Source organism: Loxodonta africana, chromosome 6, assembly GCF_030014295.1.
Source record: "Loxodonta africana isolate mLoxAfr1 chromosome 6, mLoxAfr1.hap2, whole genome shotgun sequence".
NCBI classification, from domain to species: Eukaryota; Metazoa; Chordata; class Mammalia; order Proboscidea; family Elephantidae; genus Loxodonta; species Loxodonta africana.
In genome coordinates, this window is record NC_087347.1 from 43,223,093 (window position 1) to 43,242,980 (window position 19,888).

Here is a 19,888-nt window from a genome sequence, read left to right on the forward strand (position 1 = left end):
AACAAACAAACAAAAAAAGTAGAAAACAGTTTTATTTAGGGCTTAGAATTCATTTCTGGCTGCCGTAAGTAACCAAAGATGAGTTAAAAAAAAAAAAAATCCAAGCGGCTGTAAATTCTGCTCCTAATAATAAGTATCTGACCAAAAGAAAACAACCAAACCCGTTGCTGTTGAGTCGATTCCGACTCATAGCGACCCTACAGAACAGTGTAGAACTGCTCCATAGGGTTTCCAAGGAGTGGCTGATGGATTCAAACTGCCGATCCTTTGGTTAGCAGCCCAACACTTAACTACTGCGCTACCAGGGCTCCAAGTATCTGATACAAAGTACTAAATACATAATGAAATGTATTGTTAAAAACGTATTTGTCAGTTTGGGGAAAACTTCTATATGATATACGGAATTCTTTATTAGTTACAACATGTGGCTGACAAATTCAATGGCTTATTCAGTGGCAAATCATTTTAATATCTATAGAACTCCTAGTGACACATTTACCTTCTAAGATCATTTCTTAATAAAATGATTGGAAAACATAGTTACAATTTCTTTTACAGAAAATTCATTTGTAAATAAAAGAACTCTGTAAATGTCGTACCTAAGAACACCACCAGCATCTACCAAGTTCTTCTTTAACATGTTAAAGGCTTTCTCCTGCTCCATTCTGATGATTTTTCTGTCAATTTTGGGATCTGTAGGAACTCTGTATTCAGGAAACTTCTGTACCTTTTTAATATAAATCCTTTTTACAAGATAAAGAATGTGTTTCATTATATTGTAATGTCAATAAAATCTAGCTCATTAACCAGAAGTATTGTATTACTTTAAGCATTTAAGTTTAGAAAAAATTCAATCTATAATTAATCTAGAAAGCACTCCAAGGATTATGTCAAAGATATACTATATTCTCACAGCAAAACAGTATTTAGCAAATTAACAATAATTGTGATTTCAGTAAAAATACCAAAGTATTTATGGACTTTAACATCTTTTTCTGGATTTGCCTCTACTTCTCTGTTCTCCTAGAGGCCATAACTATCTCATGCCCAGATTATTTTAATAGCCTTCTTCTGAGCCTCCAGTCTTTCATTACTTAAATCCACTCGATATATCAATGCCACCAAGAATTACTCATATTTATATTCCTCCTTTGAAGAATCTGTCTACACTTTAACCATGTATAAAATTCTTGGTAGCATTCAAAGCATTTCTTTTATGATTTTAACTTATTTACCTTTAAAAAAGATATAATCATTGTTTTAGCAATTTCATTTCTAGAAATTTATTCTACTGATATACTTGCACAGGTGTATAAATAGGTACAATGTTATTAACTGCAGTTTTGCATGTAATAATAAAAATTACTTTTCACAGCCTACATGTCCATCATTAGAGGACTGATTAAGTAAATGATGGTTCATTCTTATATTTTTTTATTTTATTTTGTTGTTAAATGATTCATTCTTAAATACTATATGGCTACTACAAAGAGACAGTACTTTTATGTACTAATATGGAGCCATCTCTATTTGGGAATGATAAAAAGCAAAGTGTAGAGTACTATATGTTATTATACTCCTACTTATATATAGCATGATTTCTGCGCAGTAAATAACCATTACAGGCATTCAGACTGGGGATAAATCAACGTGAACTCGTAGCAGGAAAGACGGTGCACTACTACATAACTTTAAGCAAAGAAAATTAACCTTACTGAGATCTTCAATAACATTTATGAGGGGAAAAGGGAAATTATATGTGCACGTATATACAAAGAATATCTTTGGAAAGCTGCTCAAGAAACTGGTAAGAGTCATTGTCTTAAAAAGAGACATAAGGAATACGGGCAAGAGAAAGTTTAGCGCTCCAGATAACTTTTAGTACTGTTTAAGCTTAAATAAAATGTACACGTATTAGCTACACAAAAATAAGTGCTTAATAAAAAAAGAAGTTAAAATAAAATAAAGCTTACCGGGCTGGACAAGTGGCTTTGTAGAGCTGACAAGACCTGCTTTCCTGCTCACTGATTTTTTTTAACTGGGAACCTTTTCTCCTTGGCCCATACTGACACTCCATTACCACAGCCCTGCTCCCTGTGGGCCAAAACCAACTATTGATATTAAGTTAAGGGCCCTTCTGTTCTGAACATGAGATTAAAAATAACTTGGTGGTGGCAATGTCAAAATATATACTTTCAATTACATAATTTTAAGGGAAAAAAAAAATCAGTAAGCCTTACTGCAATGTACAAACACATAAATTTAAAAGTTTACCATAAAGTTTACCAAATGTACCACACTATGATAAGGAATTTAGTAAATGCCCACTTATATTTACACATAAATGATTTTTAATAATAGCATATTGTACTAAATAAAAATAAATATAAAATTTATATAAATAAATATAAAATTTGTTAACATAAATTAGAAATTATCAAATGCTAATATTAATAAGTATTAATGTCATTTAAAACTTCATTTCCTTTTATATATATTTATTTTCTTAGATTTAATTGTACTGTTAGAATATGTGGCAGTCAGCCACTAAGATGTCCCCCAATGATTCCTGCATCTTTCTATTCATGTCCCGTATAATCCTATTCCCTTTAGTGTGGGCTGGTGTTATTAATTCATTTCTAACGAATATGACAGAAGTGATAGGATGTTATATATGTTAGATTAAAAAAAACTAACTGCATCTTGCATGCTGTATCTTCTCTTGTTTGGATTGCTTTATCTGGGGAAAACCAGTCGCCATGTCGTGAGGTAGCTCTGTGGAGAGGCTCACATGGCAAAGAACTAAGGCTTGCCAACATAAGGGAGCTTGGAAGCAGATCATTCCCTAGTCAAGTCCCAGCTGCAGCCCAGCCAACGCCTTAATTGCTGCCTTGTGAAAGAACCTGATGCAGAACTACCTGCCTAAGCTGCTCTCGGATTCCTGGCACACAGAAACTGTGAGATAATAAATGTTTGTTGTTTCCAGCCACTAAGTGTGGGGTAAATTTGTTACACAGGAATAAACCAAACCAACCAAACTCATTGCCATCAAGTTGATTCTGATTCATAGCGGCCCTATAGGACACAGTAGAACTGTCCCATTTTTTCCAAGGAGCACCTGGTGGATTCAAACTGCCAACCTTTTGGTTAGCAGACGTAGCTCTTAACCACTACGCCACCAGGGTTTCCTACATAGGAATAGATTAAAAAAAAAAAAAGGTAGAAGTGAAAATTTTACAGCTTAAGATTTAGGGTGAATATCCTACTCTACTACAGGGTATGGCAAACGTTTTAAATATAAAATAAAAAACACCAATCACAAAATGTTGACAAAGCTGACTTTAAAATTTTAATCTTCTGTTTAAAAACACCATAAATAAAAGGAAAGTCACAGTTTGAGAAACAGCATTTTATAACACATATAGCAAAGAATTATTGCGCAAAATATAAATAACCATAAGTTGTTTTAAAAAATAGAGAAAGAAAAGAAACAACCAACCAACCAATCAAACAGAAAATTTAGGCAAATGCTATGAAGAGGCAAAGTAGAAAGAAAAAAAATATGGACATTGAGTAAATAAATACAAAAATGTTCAATTTCACTAATAAACAGGGAAATGCAAATTGAAACAATGGTAGGAAGCTATTTCACACCTCTCAGATTGGCAAAAATAAAGTCTGACAATACTCTATAACAACTGAATCCACTAATGTATCTTAACACCACAAAAAGAGAGAGACATAGGTAGCAAGAGGAAATACACAGTATACCTATTGAATATTCCTGCCAAAAATCAAATCTGCATCTAACCAAGTCTTTAACACTTTACAGGGAATACAGGGGATAAAAGAACTTGTTAAACTACATCACAGAGATGAAATCCACAAAATCCAGAATATGGCAAACTTTACGGGACAAATTACCCAGTTTTGTAAATAAAAAAATGGGGAGAAAGAGGAGAGAAATCTTTCGATGAAAAGAAATTTAAAGGATATGAAAGCCAAATGCTCTCAGGGCACAACCTAGTCAATTAACATAACAGAGTTCACAAAGATAATGTTCTACATCCTATTTGGTGAGTAGCATCTAGGGTCTTAAAAGCTTGCGAGCAGCCATCTAAGATACAACTATTGGTCTCCACTCCTATGGAGCAAAGGAGAGTGAAGGAAATCAAAGGTTCAAAGAAAAAACTAGTCCACAGGACTAAGCCCACACAAACCACAGCCTCTCCTAACCCGAGACCAGAAGAACTAGGTGGTGCCCAGCTACCACTATTGACCATTCTGACTAGGAACACAATAGAAGCTCCCAGACAGAATGGGAGAAAAAAGTAGAACAAAACTCAAACTTCTAAATTAAGCCAGACCTACTAGATGGATAAGAGGCTAGAGGAACCCCCGAGACTATTGTCCTAAGATAACTTTTGAACTTGGAATTGAAGCTATTTCTGCAGGTCACTTCAGCCAAATAATATATTGGATTATAAAATAAACAGCATCACCTGTGAATAATGTGCTCCCGTGAACAATTAACTATATGAGACCAGGTGGTCAACATTTATCCAAAAGCAAATTGTAAGTGAAGAAATGTGAACATTGACTGGGCATTTTTTGACATTAAGGAATTAATATTAATTCTTTTAAAGTGTGATAATAGGATTGCCTGTGTGTGTGTATACATATTTGCATTTATATATATGCACATATATGTGTGTTTATATACATACACAAACATATCAATAGAGTACATACACACATATTAATAAAGAGCACTTATATTTTACAGATATATACTTTAGCAATTACAGATGAAATGATACAATATTTGGGATTTGTTTAAGATAATATGGGGAAGTGGTAGGAATATAGATGAGTCAGAATTGACTCGACAGCAACAGTCCTCAATCCCTCATCTACAATTCTGAAATCTAAAAAACTCTGAAAACAGTTTTCTGTAATTCAGTTGGTTGCAAAGCCTAATCTGAACTCTGTGATGCTGTTTGTAGTCTTTATTTATTCCTCCTAGTGTAATTATCCATAAAGTGTTTCTGCGTTCGATAATGTGATATTGTCTATAGAATACGTGCTAGAAATATTCTATAATATTATCATATTCTCTTTCAAAAACTCTGAATTCTGAAATACATCTGGCCCAAAAATTTCAGACAAGGGATTCTGGATCTCTACGACCATTTTAGAGAACAATCTGAGACTATCTTATAAAGCTGAAATGGGCGTACTTCACAACATACCAATTCTGCTTTAAGGTATAATACATTCTAGAAAAACTGATTACATCTTTTCATTAGAAGACATGTACTGTGGAGTTCAACTACAGCATTTTTTGCAATAGTGAAATGTTGGAAACAACATAAACGATCATCAATAGAAAAATAATTGTGGTTTGGATGTATGCTAGAATAGTATATAACTATACTGAATTAACTAGAGTTGTAAGTATCAATATAGGTAGATCTCAAAAAATAACGGTAAGTGAAAAAAGTTGGAGAAAAATGTCTACGGTTTACTATTCATGTATATTTTTAAAAATCCAAAACGATAAAACACATTGTTGTAAATACACATATATATAGTTGTCGTTAGGTGTTGTCGAGTCAATTCCAACTCACAATAACCCATGTGACAGAATAGAACTGCCCTATAGGGTTTCCTAGGCTGTAATCTCTAAGGGGGCAGATTGCCAGGTCCCTTCTCCCATGGAGCCACCAGGTGGATTCAAACTGCTGACCTTTTGATGAGTGCTTAACCACTGTACCACCAGGGCTCCTATATGTATGGTAAACTATAAAAATATAGACTATAATGTAGTATTTGCCTGTGCAGAGTTAAGAAGGGAGTTAGAACTGGAGAGAGGGGAAGAAGTACTTCACGACCTCGAGTTAAAATAAAATATAATGGTGCATTTCTTTTACAGATTGCAGGTTATCTGATGCAATCCTTTCTTCCCCAAAATGTAAAACTTTTAAGGGAACATGGAGGGAATGCCAAAAAATATCATTCACTTTGAAAAATATCTGCACATTGTAACAATAAAACTGTAGCCCCCTGGGAGTTGTAATATATTATAGGGGGCCCTTAACTGTTCGGAGAAGCAGCTCATTAAATACCAGAAATACTTCCTCTCCCTCCAAAGCTAGATATCCTGATGTTTTTTGGACAAAAGAACTACGATTCCTAAATAAAGTCTATTTAAGTAGCATTTACCCCCAAATTTTCTTGCCATTTTTTAAAATAGCTAAAAAAGTTCACATCTGATCCTGCAAGGGTATTAAATAAGGGTATAAAGTTCTTTCAGAAAGTTCTGGACTTTATTCTTGCTTGGTGTAGGCGACAGGGCAATGTGATAAAGTATTTCCATTACACAGAGAACCAATTTAGGAATGAAAGAACCCCCTGAAACTACATGATTAAAAATAGTAACACAAATATTTATTGATTCTACAAAGGATAGTTCTCTGGGGATTGCCTGAAACTCCATTGCCTTAGTAAATACTAGCTAAATGTCTGAGAATACTGTATGTAATGCATCTGTTGCTTGCAAACTCTATGCAAAAAACAGAATTCTACACAATAACTCTAGATTGTACACAAATTCTATATAGTAACTCCAGAATAATAAGCTATATAATGGACGCAAATTTGTCTGGCAAAACAAATTGAGAGAACAAGAGAATATCTAGACTGGAGAAAAAAACTCCAGAGCAAAGATGCATATTTAAAATAATAAAACTGCTCTATCATTTAAATTTTATTAACTAGATCTACTCCAGATTTCAATATTTTTATTTTCTATGTGTCAGCATAATAGTTAAAGGAAGTACATATTTATTCATTCTGGTACATTAAAATGCTATTTTACAACATAAAATAATTGACTGTATTTACTATAAAAGTTTTCTTTTTAGTTTAATATGAATTTTCATCAATTAACATTCAGTTTTCATTTACCAAAATGAAAATGCATGACCCTAGGAAAACTATTTTCACAATGGATTATGGCTTAGGCGAACATTTTAGAATAATGCTTTAAAAAAAGTACCTGCATTAACAAATGGGATTCCATCATACGGGACATACTGGGATTTCCACATCAAGCGTGTAGCAGGCTTGGCTGGGCTTGGAGATTGGCGGGTCCCCCAAACACTCTGTGTTTGCTGCTTGTGAAATGTTAGGACACTTTCTAGTTCAGTCTCACTAACACAGTAGCCGCGGTATGAATCTCCAATTTTCTGCACATGGAGGAAAGTAAATAACAAAGTTATTAGCAAATATGACTGATGTTTCATTGTATAATAAATGTCATGAGATGTTTGTCCAAGGTGAAAGACCCATTAGCCTTCACAAGAGAATGTCATTCCTTCCCCTAGACAGTGCTCCATTACAACCAGTGGGTCTAATTAAACCAGAATCACCAAATAACTATTCTCTAGGTGTTTGTTAAGGAATACAATGCCACACTCACTGTCACACTATCTTTATTAAGATCTTGTTTGAGAAAAGTAATATTTAGGTAGGATAGTTTGAAGAACATAGAGTGTATCCTTTCTTCCAGATATTTAAAATTCTACCCCTGGATCAAACCAGATCAGCATAAAACTAACCACAAAGTACTGGTTTTCTATGGGACTTTTCACTGAAATTGGTTTTGATGTCATGAGCCTATTTGAAAACCTATGAAAATTGTGACTGTATCTCCTCTGAAAATATTGAAGTTGATTGTTATAGCAATATTTCTCATCCTTGAGAGAAATTCCTATCTGGCCTTAGATCTAAAAATATTTATTGGTTTTCCTTTTATCTTACGAAAATTACTATAATTTATTTTATCTAATGGGCATAGAATTTAGTAACTAAGTTTTCCCTTTTGAAATGCAGCTATGTAGATTATAGACAAGTGTGTGTATGTATATACGCACACACATATGTAGAGGTCATTAAGATGTGTATTTTCTTACTTCTGTTTTAGGGTCCCATTCTTGTTTTTCTGTATTCTTTAGCTCCCAGTTTTAATTTCCACCTTGCTAATATATTTCATGTATCTTTGTAAGCTGTCTTAAATTCTTTCTGAAACAAGGTATAAATAAATCATGTAAATAAACTGATATATCTACATACAATCATTTGAGCATCCCTGTAAGAAGAGAAATTTTTCTATACCAACAGAGAAAATTCAGCTATGATCTCTTATGGTGAAATGCGTACAGACCTAGAATTGACTCCATGTATTTTTCCTCCTTAGAGAGGATATAGTCAGAGATGTGGGAATAAAGGCCCTTTTCTTCCTCATTAGACTAAGTATTTTACCTAGGAAGAATATATTTCACAAAAAAGGAAAGTATCAAATACTGTTGTGGTTGTACTTTTGGCTATAATAAAAAGAGATTACCTAGCCTGCATATTTCTTCCTCATGATATCCACTACAAATAAAAGTAGAAATATATAGTCTAATTGTAACTATTTTTACATAAATAAAATGAATAGAATACATAACACTGTCAATAAAAGAAAAATTCAGAATTAGATACACTATAGTTTTAAATTCAAAAAGCAAAGACTATTACTAAACAACATTAAAGCAAAATATGCAAAAAATTTTTCTTCAGTCATTAACTGAAAATGTTTTTCACTATTTAAATAGCTTGGCAGAAGAGAATGAATCCTTCACTGGGAGAAGTTATTCAATCTGTTGGATAGATATAACCAGTTTCTTACAAGACGTGTGACTTTAGGTGAGTTATATAATGCACCATAGCTGTAGTATAAGGTGATTTGGCCACATGATTGCTAATGCTCTGAAGTTCATAGCATTCTGTGATGCTTATAATAATGGTTTTTAAAATCCACATCAAACAGACACAATTAGTAACTTTAGAAAGCCACTGAGAAACTATGACAGGCTCTCTTCTTTTCCTTGCCATCATGGCATGTGCAGCTGACTTCCATTCTCACCATGTCTTCTTACAAGACTCTCAGGATCAAGAGATTCTGGTCAAGAAACAAAAGTAGAATGGTCCCATCCCCAGTGGATTTGAGTGAAAACTGGTAATAAAATCAGATACAACTCCAAGACAAGACATTAGAGAAAAACTAAGCTGGGGCCATGAGGAGTTGGACATATAATGGCACACAGATTTATGCTCTATCAAGTTCACTAGCATCTTATCATATAAGCCACAAATTTCACTATATGCACAAGTGGACATACTTTATTGGGGAAACTGGATTTTTTTCCTTTGTTTTCATGCTTCTGCATTAACAGGTTGGTTCAGTAATAAATGCGTGAGAACTTTTGTTTGAAAAAAAAAGTATGACAACAAGTGTGTGTGTTGGGGGTGGAATCTTAAAATATATACAACTTAAAAAAGCAACAAGAGTGAGAGTATCCTAGCAAATGTATACCTAAGACTTTTTATTATTACAAAATTTCTCAAAATATTAAAACCGAGGCAATGTTTTTCCTTCCCACATGTTAAGGCTTGTTTAAAGCAATGAAGCGTTTTAAAAGTTTAAATATTTATTATTGCCTGTGGCTTCTATACAAAGGTATGAGGAATGGTCCTTCCCATGAAAAGTATATAGTCTAATTGTCCTGTAACAATGAACAACCCAAGCTATTAAATAATTAACAATGGTAAAGATAATAAATTCCAAAGGAACTTAAGAAGAGAAATAGGTAAAGGCTAAAATAATTACCAGACTATTTACAGTAAAGATATATAGGGCTTGCATTGAGATTTGAACAATAGTTAGAAACAGCAAGTAGAAGAAAAAATAACATATTAGGAAATGGAAATAAGAATGAGTGAAAGCAGAACTGAAGGAAATTTCCGGTGCATTTGTAGAAAGCAGGAAGACTAGACTAACAAGAATGAAAGATGAGATGGACAAAGTACGAAATAAAACAGAATAAGCCAGGGTAAGACCTGATTATGGAAGGGCTTAAAAACTAGAGCTACTAAATGATGTGATAAAAATTACTCTGATCTTTTTGGGAAGTGAGAAAAGACAATGAAAGCAATGTTTAAGACAACTATTAATAGTTATAGAAAAGTACACAGTAGGGACCAGAAATGGAAAAGTCAAAGAAATTAGGTTATTACCATAATCTAACTAAAGATGACAAAGGTAGTTTGAAGAAGGGGGTAAAAAGAGAGAGAGATGCTTTAAAGGAAAAACTGAAAAAATCAATGTGGAAAACGAAAAAATTAGTCTAAAACTTTGTGCCTGGATGTCTAAGGAAATGGTACATGCCATTACGCAGACAAGGACTTTAGGAAGTGGAGCTAGCTGTAGTATGGTAGATGATTTCTGTTTGGATATGGTAAATCTGAGGTAAATCCAAGTAAAATTTCAAGTAAGCAACTGGAAATCTGGGGCAAGAGCAAAGGCAGAATTAGAGAATCAATGATATAAATTTGGGAATCATTTCTATAAAAGTGAGAGCTGAAATAGTAAAAACTGAGAAGAACACATACTTTTGTGGTTACGAAGGGGGGAGGGAGGGAGGGAGAGGGTTTTTTATTGATTAATCAGTAGATAAGAACTGCTTTAGGTGAAGGGAAAGACAACACTCAATACATGGAAGGTCAGCTCTATTGGACTGGATCAAAAGCAAAGAAGTTTCCGGGATAAAATGAATGCTTCAAAGGTCAATGGAGCAAGGGCGGGGGTCTGGGGAACATGGTTTGAGGGGACTTCTAAGTCAATTGGCAAAATAATTCTATTATGAAAACATTCTGCATCCCACTTTGAAATGTGGCGTCTGGGGTCTTAAATGCTAACAAGCGGCCATCTAAGATGCATCAATTGGTCTCAACCCACCTGGAGCAAAGGAGAATGAAGACCACCAAGGTCACACGATAACTATGAGCCCAAGAGACAGAAAGGGCCACACGAACCAGAGACTTACATCATCCTGAGACCAGAAGAACTAGTTGGTGCCCAGCCACAATCGATGACTGCCCTGACAGGGAGCACAACAGAGAACTCCTGAGGGAACAGGAGATCAGTGGGATGCAGACCCCAAATTCTCATAAAAAGACCATACTTAATGGTCTGACTGAGACTAGAGGAATCCCAGCGGCCATGGTCCCCAGACCTTCTGTTGGCCCAGGACAGGAACCATCCCCGAAGACAACTCATCAGAAATGAAAGGGACTGGTCAGCGGTGGGGAGAGAGATGCTGATGAAGAGTGAGCTAATTGTATCAGGTGGACACTTGAGATTGTGTTGGCAACTCTTGTCTGGAGGGGGGATGGGAGGATAGAGAGAGAGGGAAGCTGGCAAAATTGTCACGAAAGGAGAGACTGAAAGGGTTGACTCAATAGGGGGAAAGCAAGTGGGAGTACGGAGTAAGATGTATGTAAACTTCTATGTTACAGACTGATTGGATTTGTAAACGTTCACTTGAAGCTTAATAAAAGTTAATAAAAAAAAAAAAAAGTGAGAGCTTAAAGTCAACAAAGGATAAACTCTCCAAGGGGTAAAAAAGGGTCATATAGGGAATCTTGAAGAATTTCTACCAGGAATTTAAGAATAAATAAATACAAGCAAAGAAAGAGGAAAAAATGGTCAAAAATAAAAAGTGGAGAAGCATGATAATGAAGTTTCATGGAAGGGGAGAGAGTTAAAAGATAAATAATATTGAAGTGTGTTTGTTACGGATTTATATGATCTCTGCTAGTTCTGCTTTAATAGGAGCCCTGGTGGTAAACTGGTTAAGAGCTTGGCTGCTTTAAAGGGTTTACAATTTATAAGGAATAAGGATAGATAAGATCAGATTTACTGTAAACATTACAGATACAGCCTATATTAGTTGTATGTTTTGGGATGAAGTATGGTCATAATCAGTTAAGTGATACTAGGTAAGGATTATTTTTAACTCACCTCACAGCTCCTAAGACGGCAGGCCCATATAGGTGTGTTAGAAGAAAGTGGCTGGAGAGGAGCCATAAAGGGTTCTTCAAGTATTCTGGGGTAAGGGAGGGATATATATAAATACATTAAGTACTAAACATACACACACACACACACACACAAAGACACGCAGAAAAGCATTCAATAGCTTTATCGTCTTAGCCAGCGTCAAAGATCGAGGTCATCAATAAGAAACTTTAACGATAAAATAAATACAGATTGATCTGAAGGATGTATTAATTATCATTTCCTTTAACAATTACTATTCTATTAGCTGCTAAATCAAAGGCCTTAATTTGTTCTTCCAAGTACCCATGGCCCCAACAAATTCAAGTATTTTATCTCTCAAAGCTTATTTTAGACTCTTCTCATTATATAATTCTTTTCCATTTATCAAAATGAGTTAGTAAAGCATCTTCAGGTGACCTGTTAAAAGTAATATGCTATTATGTTCACATTCTAAGGTTAAATGTCATATATATTGACTTAATCCAGAAATAAACTCATAGAACAATTAAAAGAATAGGAAGAATACCAAAACACCCTGTATATATTTCCTTAAATTATCATGAGCAGTGTTATTTAAGGAAAAAATAAAAATTGAAATAGAAGTTAGCAAAAAAAAGCACTTTACCATAGAGGAATTAAATGCATAAAAATTTCAGGAAAATTTTAGGAACTAGAATGGGTATTTCTTTATTTGAAAAACTATTAGTGTCAGGTGTTTTTAGGTTGCTTTAAAAGATAACAGGTAGTGATGACGGCAGCACTGCATGGTGAATGTAATTAATGTCACTAAATTGTACACTTAAAAATCATTAAACTGGTAAACTTTTTATTATATACATTTTACCACAATAAGAAATAATAACAGGAACGTGATACTGAGGAAAAGTAATACTTTGGACATTTACGGATCCTGGAGCAGTTTCTTTGTTGCCAAAATACCATTAACCAATAATTAAAGACATATCTGATGATAGTTTATTCTATTTCCTGAGTTTCTGCTCTTTTCTATAGTCAACCTGCTTTAGATGTAGTAATTTAAAAATAGATTTCCATGGTGATTTCAGAAGATGAGTTCTTCTTTCGCACTAACTCACCTAGTCACTGTCTTTTTGGGCAGTGTCAAGGATGTCTGTGGATGAAGAATGTAGCTACTGGTACTTTCTGCTAGAGCATCCACTCTTACAGTTGATAAGTTTCTGTCACCAGATTTTTCTTCAGAGACATCTTAACAACAAGAACAAGAAAAAACATCAGTATCTTGAATAACATCATAGGAACGTGCCTAACTAGAATTTATTATTTATAACAGGAAAGCGAAGATTGCTGTGAAGTTAAAGATAACAAAACTTATACTGCTTTGTTGAGAACTTCTCTGATAAATTTGCTTACTCTTAATTATAATAAATTATATATTGCCATAATTAAGTTTTTATAACTTAAATAGCTTGGACATAAAAGTGGTAGAAATAATTGCTATATACGAGTTTTATAATAGGAAAATGTAAAATGAATTCTTTTTTGTTTATATACCATGTTTATAGTATTTTCTGCGAAATGTTTTTTTTCTTAAGTTTTTCCTGACTGTTAACATAGATGAAGAATCAAAACTCTAGGGTAAATCTATTAACCTAAACCATTAGCTATCAGAGAGTGACAAAAAAGAGAGTCAAATGGCTGGAAAAGGAAGGGAAGCCAAAGGAAGATAACAAATACAGATACTATCAAACAGGTAAAGAAAATATAATACAAAGAAATGGGAAGCAGGATTCTCCTTTCTGAATCTAAAGAATCAAAGGAAAGATGAGCAAAGAGGAAGAAAAGGTTAAAAAAAAGTAATGACCCATATGGCTAACAAAAATATTGATAAAAATATAAATGTAAAACCTTCTCCAGTAGCAAGTAGCACTATATTCTTGTTACTGTTGTTATTATTACTGTTATTATAATTAAAAAGAATTTATTTCATGCTCACTGGTCCTTTGGGAGGAAGCAGGAGTCAACCAGCTTCACAGAATTCCAAAATGAAATAGACAGCTATCCTACATAAAAGGAGTTGAAAAATGAACTTGAAATTCATTTGGGCCAAGAAACTTTTTCTAATTATTTAGTTCACAATTTTACCTAAACAAATTAATTTTAGCACTGACTTGCACGACGTGATTTTTCTGAAATACATATTTGCTCTTTAAAACATTTATCAAATCCCTTATATACCATTATTACTCACCCCGAGAACTATTCACATCCACAAGCTGTCCCTGAGGTACAATCACTGGTGCCATTTCTGTCTGGGTAGATGGAATTACTTGAAGCACCTGTCCATTTTCTGATGGGTTGCCTACAATCATCTTAGAAGCATTAAAAGAAAAAAAAAAAATCAAATGTATACGCTTACAGTGATTTAACACAATTATTAGTTAGATAAATTATTACATACTTACCTCTTTCTATGTTGGATACAATTATTTCCCCCATTTTATAGATGAAAACAGTAAGGCACACATGAAGCTTTTCCCAAGTATCACAGCTAGTATGAGGTAAAGACAGAATGGGTTCAAACCAGGCAGTGTGACCCTACAGCCTACAGCCCTAAGCACAAAATTAATCAATATACATGCATGCTATCTAATTACTTAGTAATCTGAACGAAGCCTCTGACTGGACTCAATAAATTTGCTATGTATTCTATTAACCATACATGTTTGACCTTTCTGTGTGGCAATAATTTGTCCCATACTCTAAGACATTTTCATGATTTTGAAAGATGGTAACTTATCAGCTAATTAAACAGGATTTTTTTTTTGTACTTTTGCATGTATATATGCCCAGACTAGATTCATAAGGAATACTACAAAGTGTCTAAAAAGTCTGTAAACACAGGGAAAATAGTATATTTATTGTACTTTTTTTTTTTTTTCAGTTTAACAATTGAACCTATTGCCTTCAATTTAAAGGAATGTCAACCAAAAAGGTGTCTGAAGTTGAAGAAAAACCTTCTGAGTTTTTTGTTTCAAGATATACCTAACACACTGTGATGGACTGAATTGTGTCCCCCCAGAATGTGTGTCAACTTGGTTAGGCCATGATTCCCAGTATTGTGCGATTGTCCACAATCTTGTCATCTGGTATAATTTCCCTATGTGTAGTAAATCCTACCCCTATGATGTTAATGAGCCAAGATCAAAGGCAGTTATGTTAATGATCCAAGACTCAATCTATAAGATTAGGTTGTATCTCAAGTCAATCTCTTTTGAGATATAAAAGAGAGAAGCAAGCAGAGAGACAGAGGGACCTCATACCACCAAGAAAGTAGTGCCAGGAGCAGAGTGTGTCCTTTGGACCCAAGGTCCCTGCACTGAGAAGCTCCTAGACCAGGGGAAGATTGATGACAAGGACCTTCCTCCAGAGCCGACAGAGAGAGAAAGCTTTCACCTAGAGCTGGCGCCCTGAATTTGGACTTCTAGCCTCCTAGACTGTGAAAGAATAAATTTCTGTTAAAGCCATCACTTGTGGTATTTCTGTTAAAGCAGCACTAAATAACTGAGACATACACTATTTGAAAGTAAGTTTATCCTGTTTCCAGAGGTTTTGCACACCCAATAAACTATTACCTAACATACTATTCTCCCGTGTATACAGTTTTACTGTTTTACCCAAAGTCTCTGTCATCTGTTCCCTCTAGTGCCAGTAATTCTCCCTAATCGTTCCAACCCACTTTCCCAGACTTCCTTTTTGCTATGTAAAACACAAGAACATTGCTCACGTTGACAGACTGCATTCCTACTTTTAAGAGGGTCATTTAAATCTCAATTTTGGAAAAAAAAAAAAAACTCAGCAATGAAGAATGCCTTACAGTTAAAAACATTTGCCAAAAATCCAGAGTGAAAATTGTTTCCCTCCTCCAATGTTTATCAAGTTTCTTGAGATAAAAATATCATACCTCTTATCACTTCAGCATGACAGCAACTGTAAACTCTGATGACAGCCGCTTACATTTGTTGAGTATGTATTAAGTGGCAGAACTTTACCCGTATCATTACCCCTCTTAATCCTCATCACAATTCTATTAAGTATCTACATTTTATAGATGAGGCAACTGTCACACAGGTGAAACACTCATGCAAGTTTACACAGAGTTATTTCGTGGCGAGATAAAATCCAAACCCAAGTAGTCTAGCACTTCTTAACCACTACCTGTACTGCTTCTCAATGTTTGATAATGTTACTTAAGGGGGAAAAAAAAGAGGCAAAAGCAAAACAAAACAAAAAAACCCACTGGACTTTTTAAAAAAGGCAATAGTAATAGTATCGTTTTAAATTATTTGCCCCTTATTATGAGATAAAATACCCGTGAAAAATAGCATTTTTTCATTCTGAGAAAAATAGAGTGCTGTGATTATTTTCAAATATGAATTAGACACATATAATACTTTTACAATTTTGCTCAATCCTACAAATATTTCATAACTAAGATCTGCAGAATGCCCCCTTAATTTTGAAACTATTATTTCCAAAGTACAATGGAGAAAAGTCTCTTCCATTTTCTCTCTCCTTAGCTCACTCCAGCTGCTACCTAAGAAACTTTTTAAAATCTTATTTATTTTGTTGTTTTTGTTGAGAATATACACAGCAAGACATACACTAATTCCAGTTTCTACATGTACCATTTAGTGACACTGATTACGTTCTGCAAGTTGTACATCCATTCTCACCCTTCTTTTCTGAGTTGTTCCTCCCCCATTAACATAGATTCCTATTTAATTTTTCCAGCTGCTATTGTCAGTTCGATCTCATATAGATAGTTCTTAAAAGAGCATAATGCTTAAGGCAGATATTCTTTACTAGTTAAGCTAAACTACTGTTTGGTTTTAAGAAGTCTTCAGGGGATATTGTTGGTTTAAGTTTTAAAGATTATCTCAGGGCAATGGCTTCAGGAAGTCTGCAGTCCATGAGAATTTAAATCTGAGAAACTATTTTCAGTTCATCTTATTTGATGATAGTGATGACAATATTACTTTTCTTATTTAAAAAAACAGCTAATTATCTTTAATTTTTGCTAGGAAAACATAATTTTGAAGAGTCATCTGCTATAATATATTCAACTTGAGGCAAATCATGAAAATTACCAGAAAACTCTGGTTAATTAGTAGTCTTATACTTACTGGGCTCTTCATACACAGAATTTGCTATATTTGCATCGCTCCACACAGAGAAAAAATTAATTTACCCTTAAAATTCTCTCCCCAACAATTGGTAGCAACTTGGAAGTTTTTAAAAGTAATTTTCCTTATTTCAATGAAAAGCATCTTTTATCTCTTCTACTGAGACAACAAACTTGGTCAAAAATACCTTTAAAGCTAACAGTTTAAAGCAGCATTTTTATCTTTTCACCCTTACCCACTGTTAGTCACATGATACACACACCTACCAGCAAATACCAGCAAGGGTTATGCCTAATTCCCAGTATACCAGTGGTGCCTCCATTGCTTTCTTTCTCTTCAAGAAACCACACTAGCATGTGGCATGCAAGTCAGTGAGTACGATGTTGAGAAGGCAATAACCTTGAGTTCAGTCTCGTGCATATATAAACAAAGAAATGTAAATTACATGCACACTCTGGTACTTCAGTACTAATCACAGGTTATATTATATTTGCAATTGATCTCAAACACCAGTGTGCCTAGACATGGTGACTGAGAAATTCGTTTAAAGTAGTATTTGTTCTCAAAGGAAATCTTTTAAAATCCTTATATAGCTTAAACATGAAGATCATGGAAACAGTATTTTCAGTGCAATATAAGTCATAGTGTTAAGAAATTAAGGGTAATACTATACAACCATATAGAACAATGATGAATCTATGAAACTTCTCACAACACTGATGAATCTGGAGGACATGATGCTGAATGAAATCAGCCAGTCACAAAAGGACAAATACTGTATGAGACCACTGTTATAAAAATACATGAAAATGCTTCCACACAAAGGGAGAGAAAGGATGGGGAGGGAAAAACACTAACTAGATAGTAGTAGGTAAGTGGTAACTTTGGTGAATGGTAAAACAGTACACAATACTGGGGAAGGCAGCACAATTTGACCAAGGCAAGGTCATGGAAGCTTTATAGACACATTCAAACTCCCTGAGGGATGGAATTACTAGGTTGAGGGCTGGGAAGCATGGTCTAAGAGGACATCTAGCTCAACTGGCATAAAAAAATCCACTGCCATCAAGTCGATTCCCACTCATAGCGACCCCACAGGGTTTCCAAGGTTGTAAATCTCTAATGAAGCAGACCACCACACCTTTCTCTCATGGAACCACTGGTGGTTCTGAACCACCAACCTTTCGGTTAGCAGTCTATCACTTTAACCACTGCACCACCAGGGTTCCTCAACTGGCATAACATAGCCTATAAAGAAAATGTTCTACATCTGACTGTGGTGAGTAATGACTAGGGTCTTAAAAAGCCTGTGAGCAGCCATCTAAAATATATCTACTGCTCCCATCCCGGCTGGACCAAAGTAGAATGAAGAAGACCAAAGACACAAGGAAAAGATTAGTCGAAAGGACTAATGGACCACAACTACCACAATCTCCACCAGACTGAGCCCAGAACAACTAGATCGTGCCTGGTTCCATCAACAACTGCTCTGGCAGGGATCACAATAGATGGTCCCAGACAGAACAAGAGAAAAATGTAGAACAAAATTCAAATTCTCACACACACACACACCAAAAGACCAGGCTTGCTGGGTCTGACAGAGATTGGAGAAAACCCAAGAGTATAGCCCGCGAACACCCTTTTAACTCAGTACAGTACTGAAGTCACTCCTGAGGTTCAACCTTCAGCCAAAGATTATACTGGTCTATAGGGTCAACAATAACATACTTGAGAGACGAGCTTCTTAGTTCAGGCGTATATACAAGACTAATGAGTACACCAGCCTCAAAGCAAAGACAAGATGGCAGGAAGGGACAGGAAAACTGGATGAATGGAAACCCGGAATCTGGGGTGGAAAAGGGGACAGTGTTGACATATCACGGGGTTGGCAACCAATGTCACAAAATAATCTGTGTATTAACTGTTTAATGGGAAACTCATTTGTTCTGTAAACTTTCACCTAAATCACAATAAAAAAAAAAAAGGGAAAGAAAGAAATTAAGGTTATCTAGAAGTGAGCATGGTGAAATTTTGTCTTGCTTACTTTTGACCCATCATTAAAAAAGACCAATAGCTAGGAAAGGACATCATGTTTGGTAAAGCAGAGGGTCAGCGAAAATGAGGAAAGCCTTCAATGAGATGGATTGACACAATATCCACAAAAATGGACTTCAACATATCAAAGATCTTGAAGATGGTGCAGGCGCAGGACTGGACAACATTATCACTATGTTATAGATAAGGTTGCCATGAGTCAGAGCCGACTCAACAGCAGCTAACAACAGTGACACTAACGTATTTTGCTAAACAGCATAAAACTGGTTATTTATAAAATATATTTACCATTTGTGCACTAGAATCCCCCAATGACTGAAGCTCATATTGCAGAGGTTGCCCATTTTGGTCCACTAGATGGAATTGCTCTGCAGAAGGAGGCTGTGTCTGGGTCATGGGCACTGGTACCTTCTGTGATGAAAGTGAATTCTCTGCTTCATGGGTCGTAATGGGCACAACTGTCGAAGAACCATTTTGTCCAAAGGAAGGATCCCTGGAGTCTACACAGGTTAGATGCTTTTGCAAAGAAAAAAAAAATCACTTCAGTCTTCGTAAAATATACTGCTATTTTTTTTTAAAAAAAGACTTTTAAAAATAAAAACGGACATTCATTTTTCAGTTAGTTCATTTTATTTTTTGCGAGAGTTGTCAATTCACACAAATATACATAGAAAATTGCTCTTAAATGAAATTATTTTTTATATTTTATTATCCAGATTTTATT

The 19,888-nt window shown here is 34.8% G+C and overlaps 1 protein-coding gene across 14 annotated transcripts in view; it reads right to left on the reverse strand.

The window, feature by feature from the left end:
• Nucleotides 1–19,888, reverse strand: part of CARF (calcium responsive transcription factor) — an 80,822-nt gene that overhangs the window by 47,910 nt on the left and 13,024 nt on the right. For 12 of the 14 annotated variants that reach the window (XR_010322247.1, XR_010322246.1, XR_010322245.1 and 9 more), the window contains 7 exons: nucleotides 19,453–19,680; nucleotides 14,175–14,295; nucleotides 13,042–13,171; nucleotides 11,909–11,993; nucleotides 7,061–7,250; nucleotides 1,974–2,094; nucleotides 600–743 (listed from right to left, as the gene is read on the reverse strand). Coding sequence is in view for 9 of the 14 variants with exons in the window: in XM_064286792.1 (XP_064142862.1) it covers nucleotides 600–743; nucleotides 1,974–2,094; nucleotides 7,061–7,250; nucleotides 11,909–11,993; nucleotides 13,042–13,171; nucleotides 14,175–14,295; nucleotides 19,453–19,680 (1,019 nt within the window). In the remaining 5 variants the exon portion in view is untranslated. Of the gene's footprint in view, nucleotides 1–599; nucleotides 744–1,973; nucleotides 2,112–7,060; nucleotides 7,251–11,908; nucleotides 11,994–13,041; nucleotides 13,172–14,174; nucleotides 14,296–19,452; nucleotides 19,681–19,888 lie in introns of those variants that run through there. The other 2 variants (XM_064286795.1, XM_064286796.1) reach the window with 2 other exon arrangements.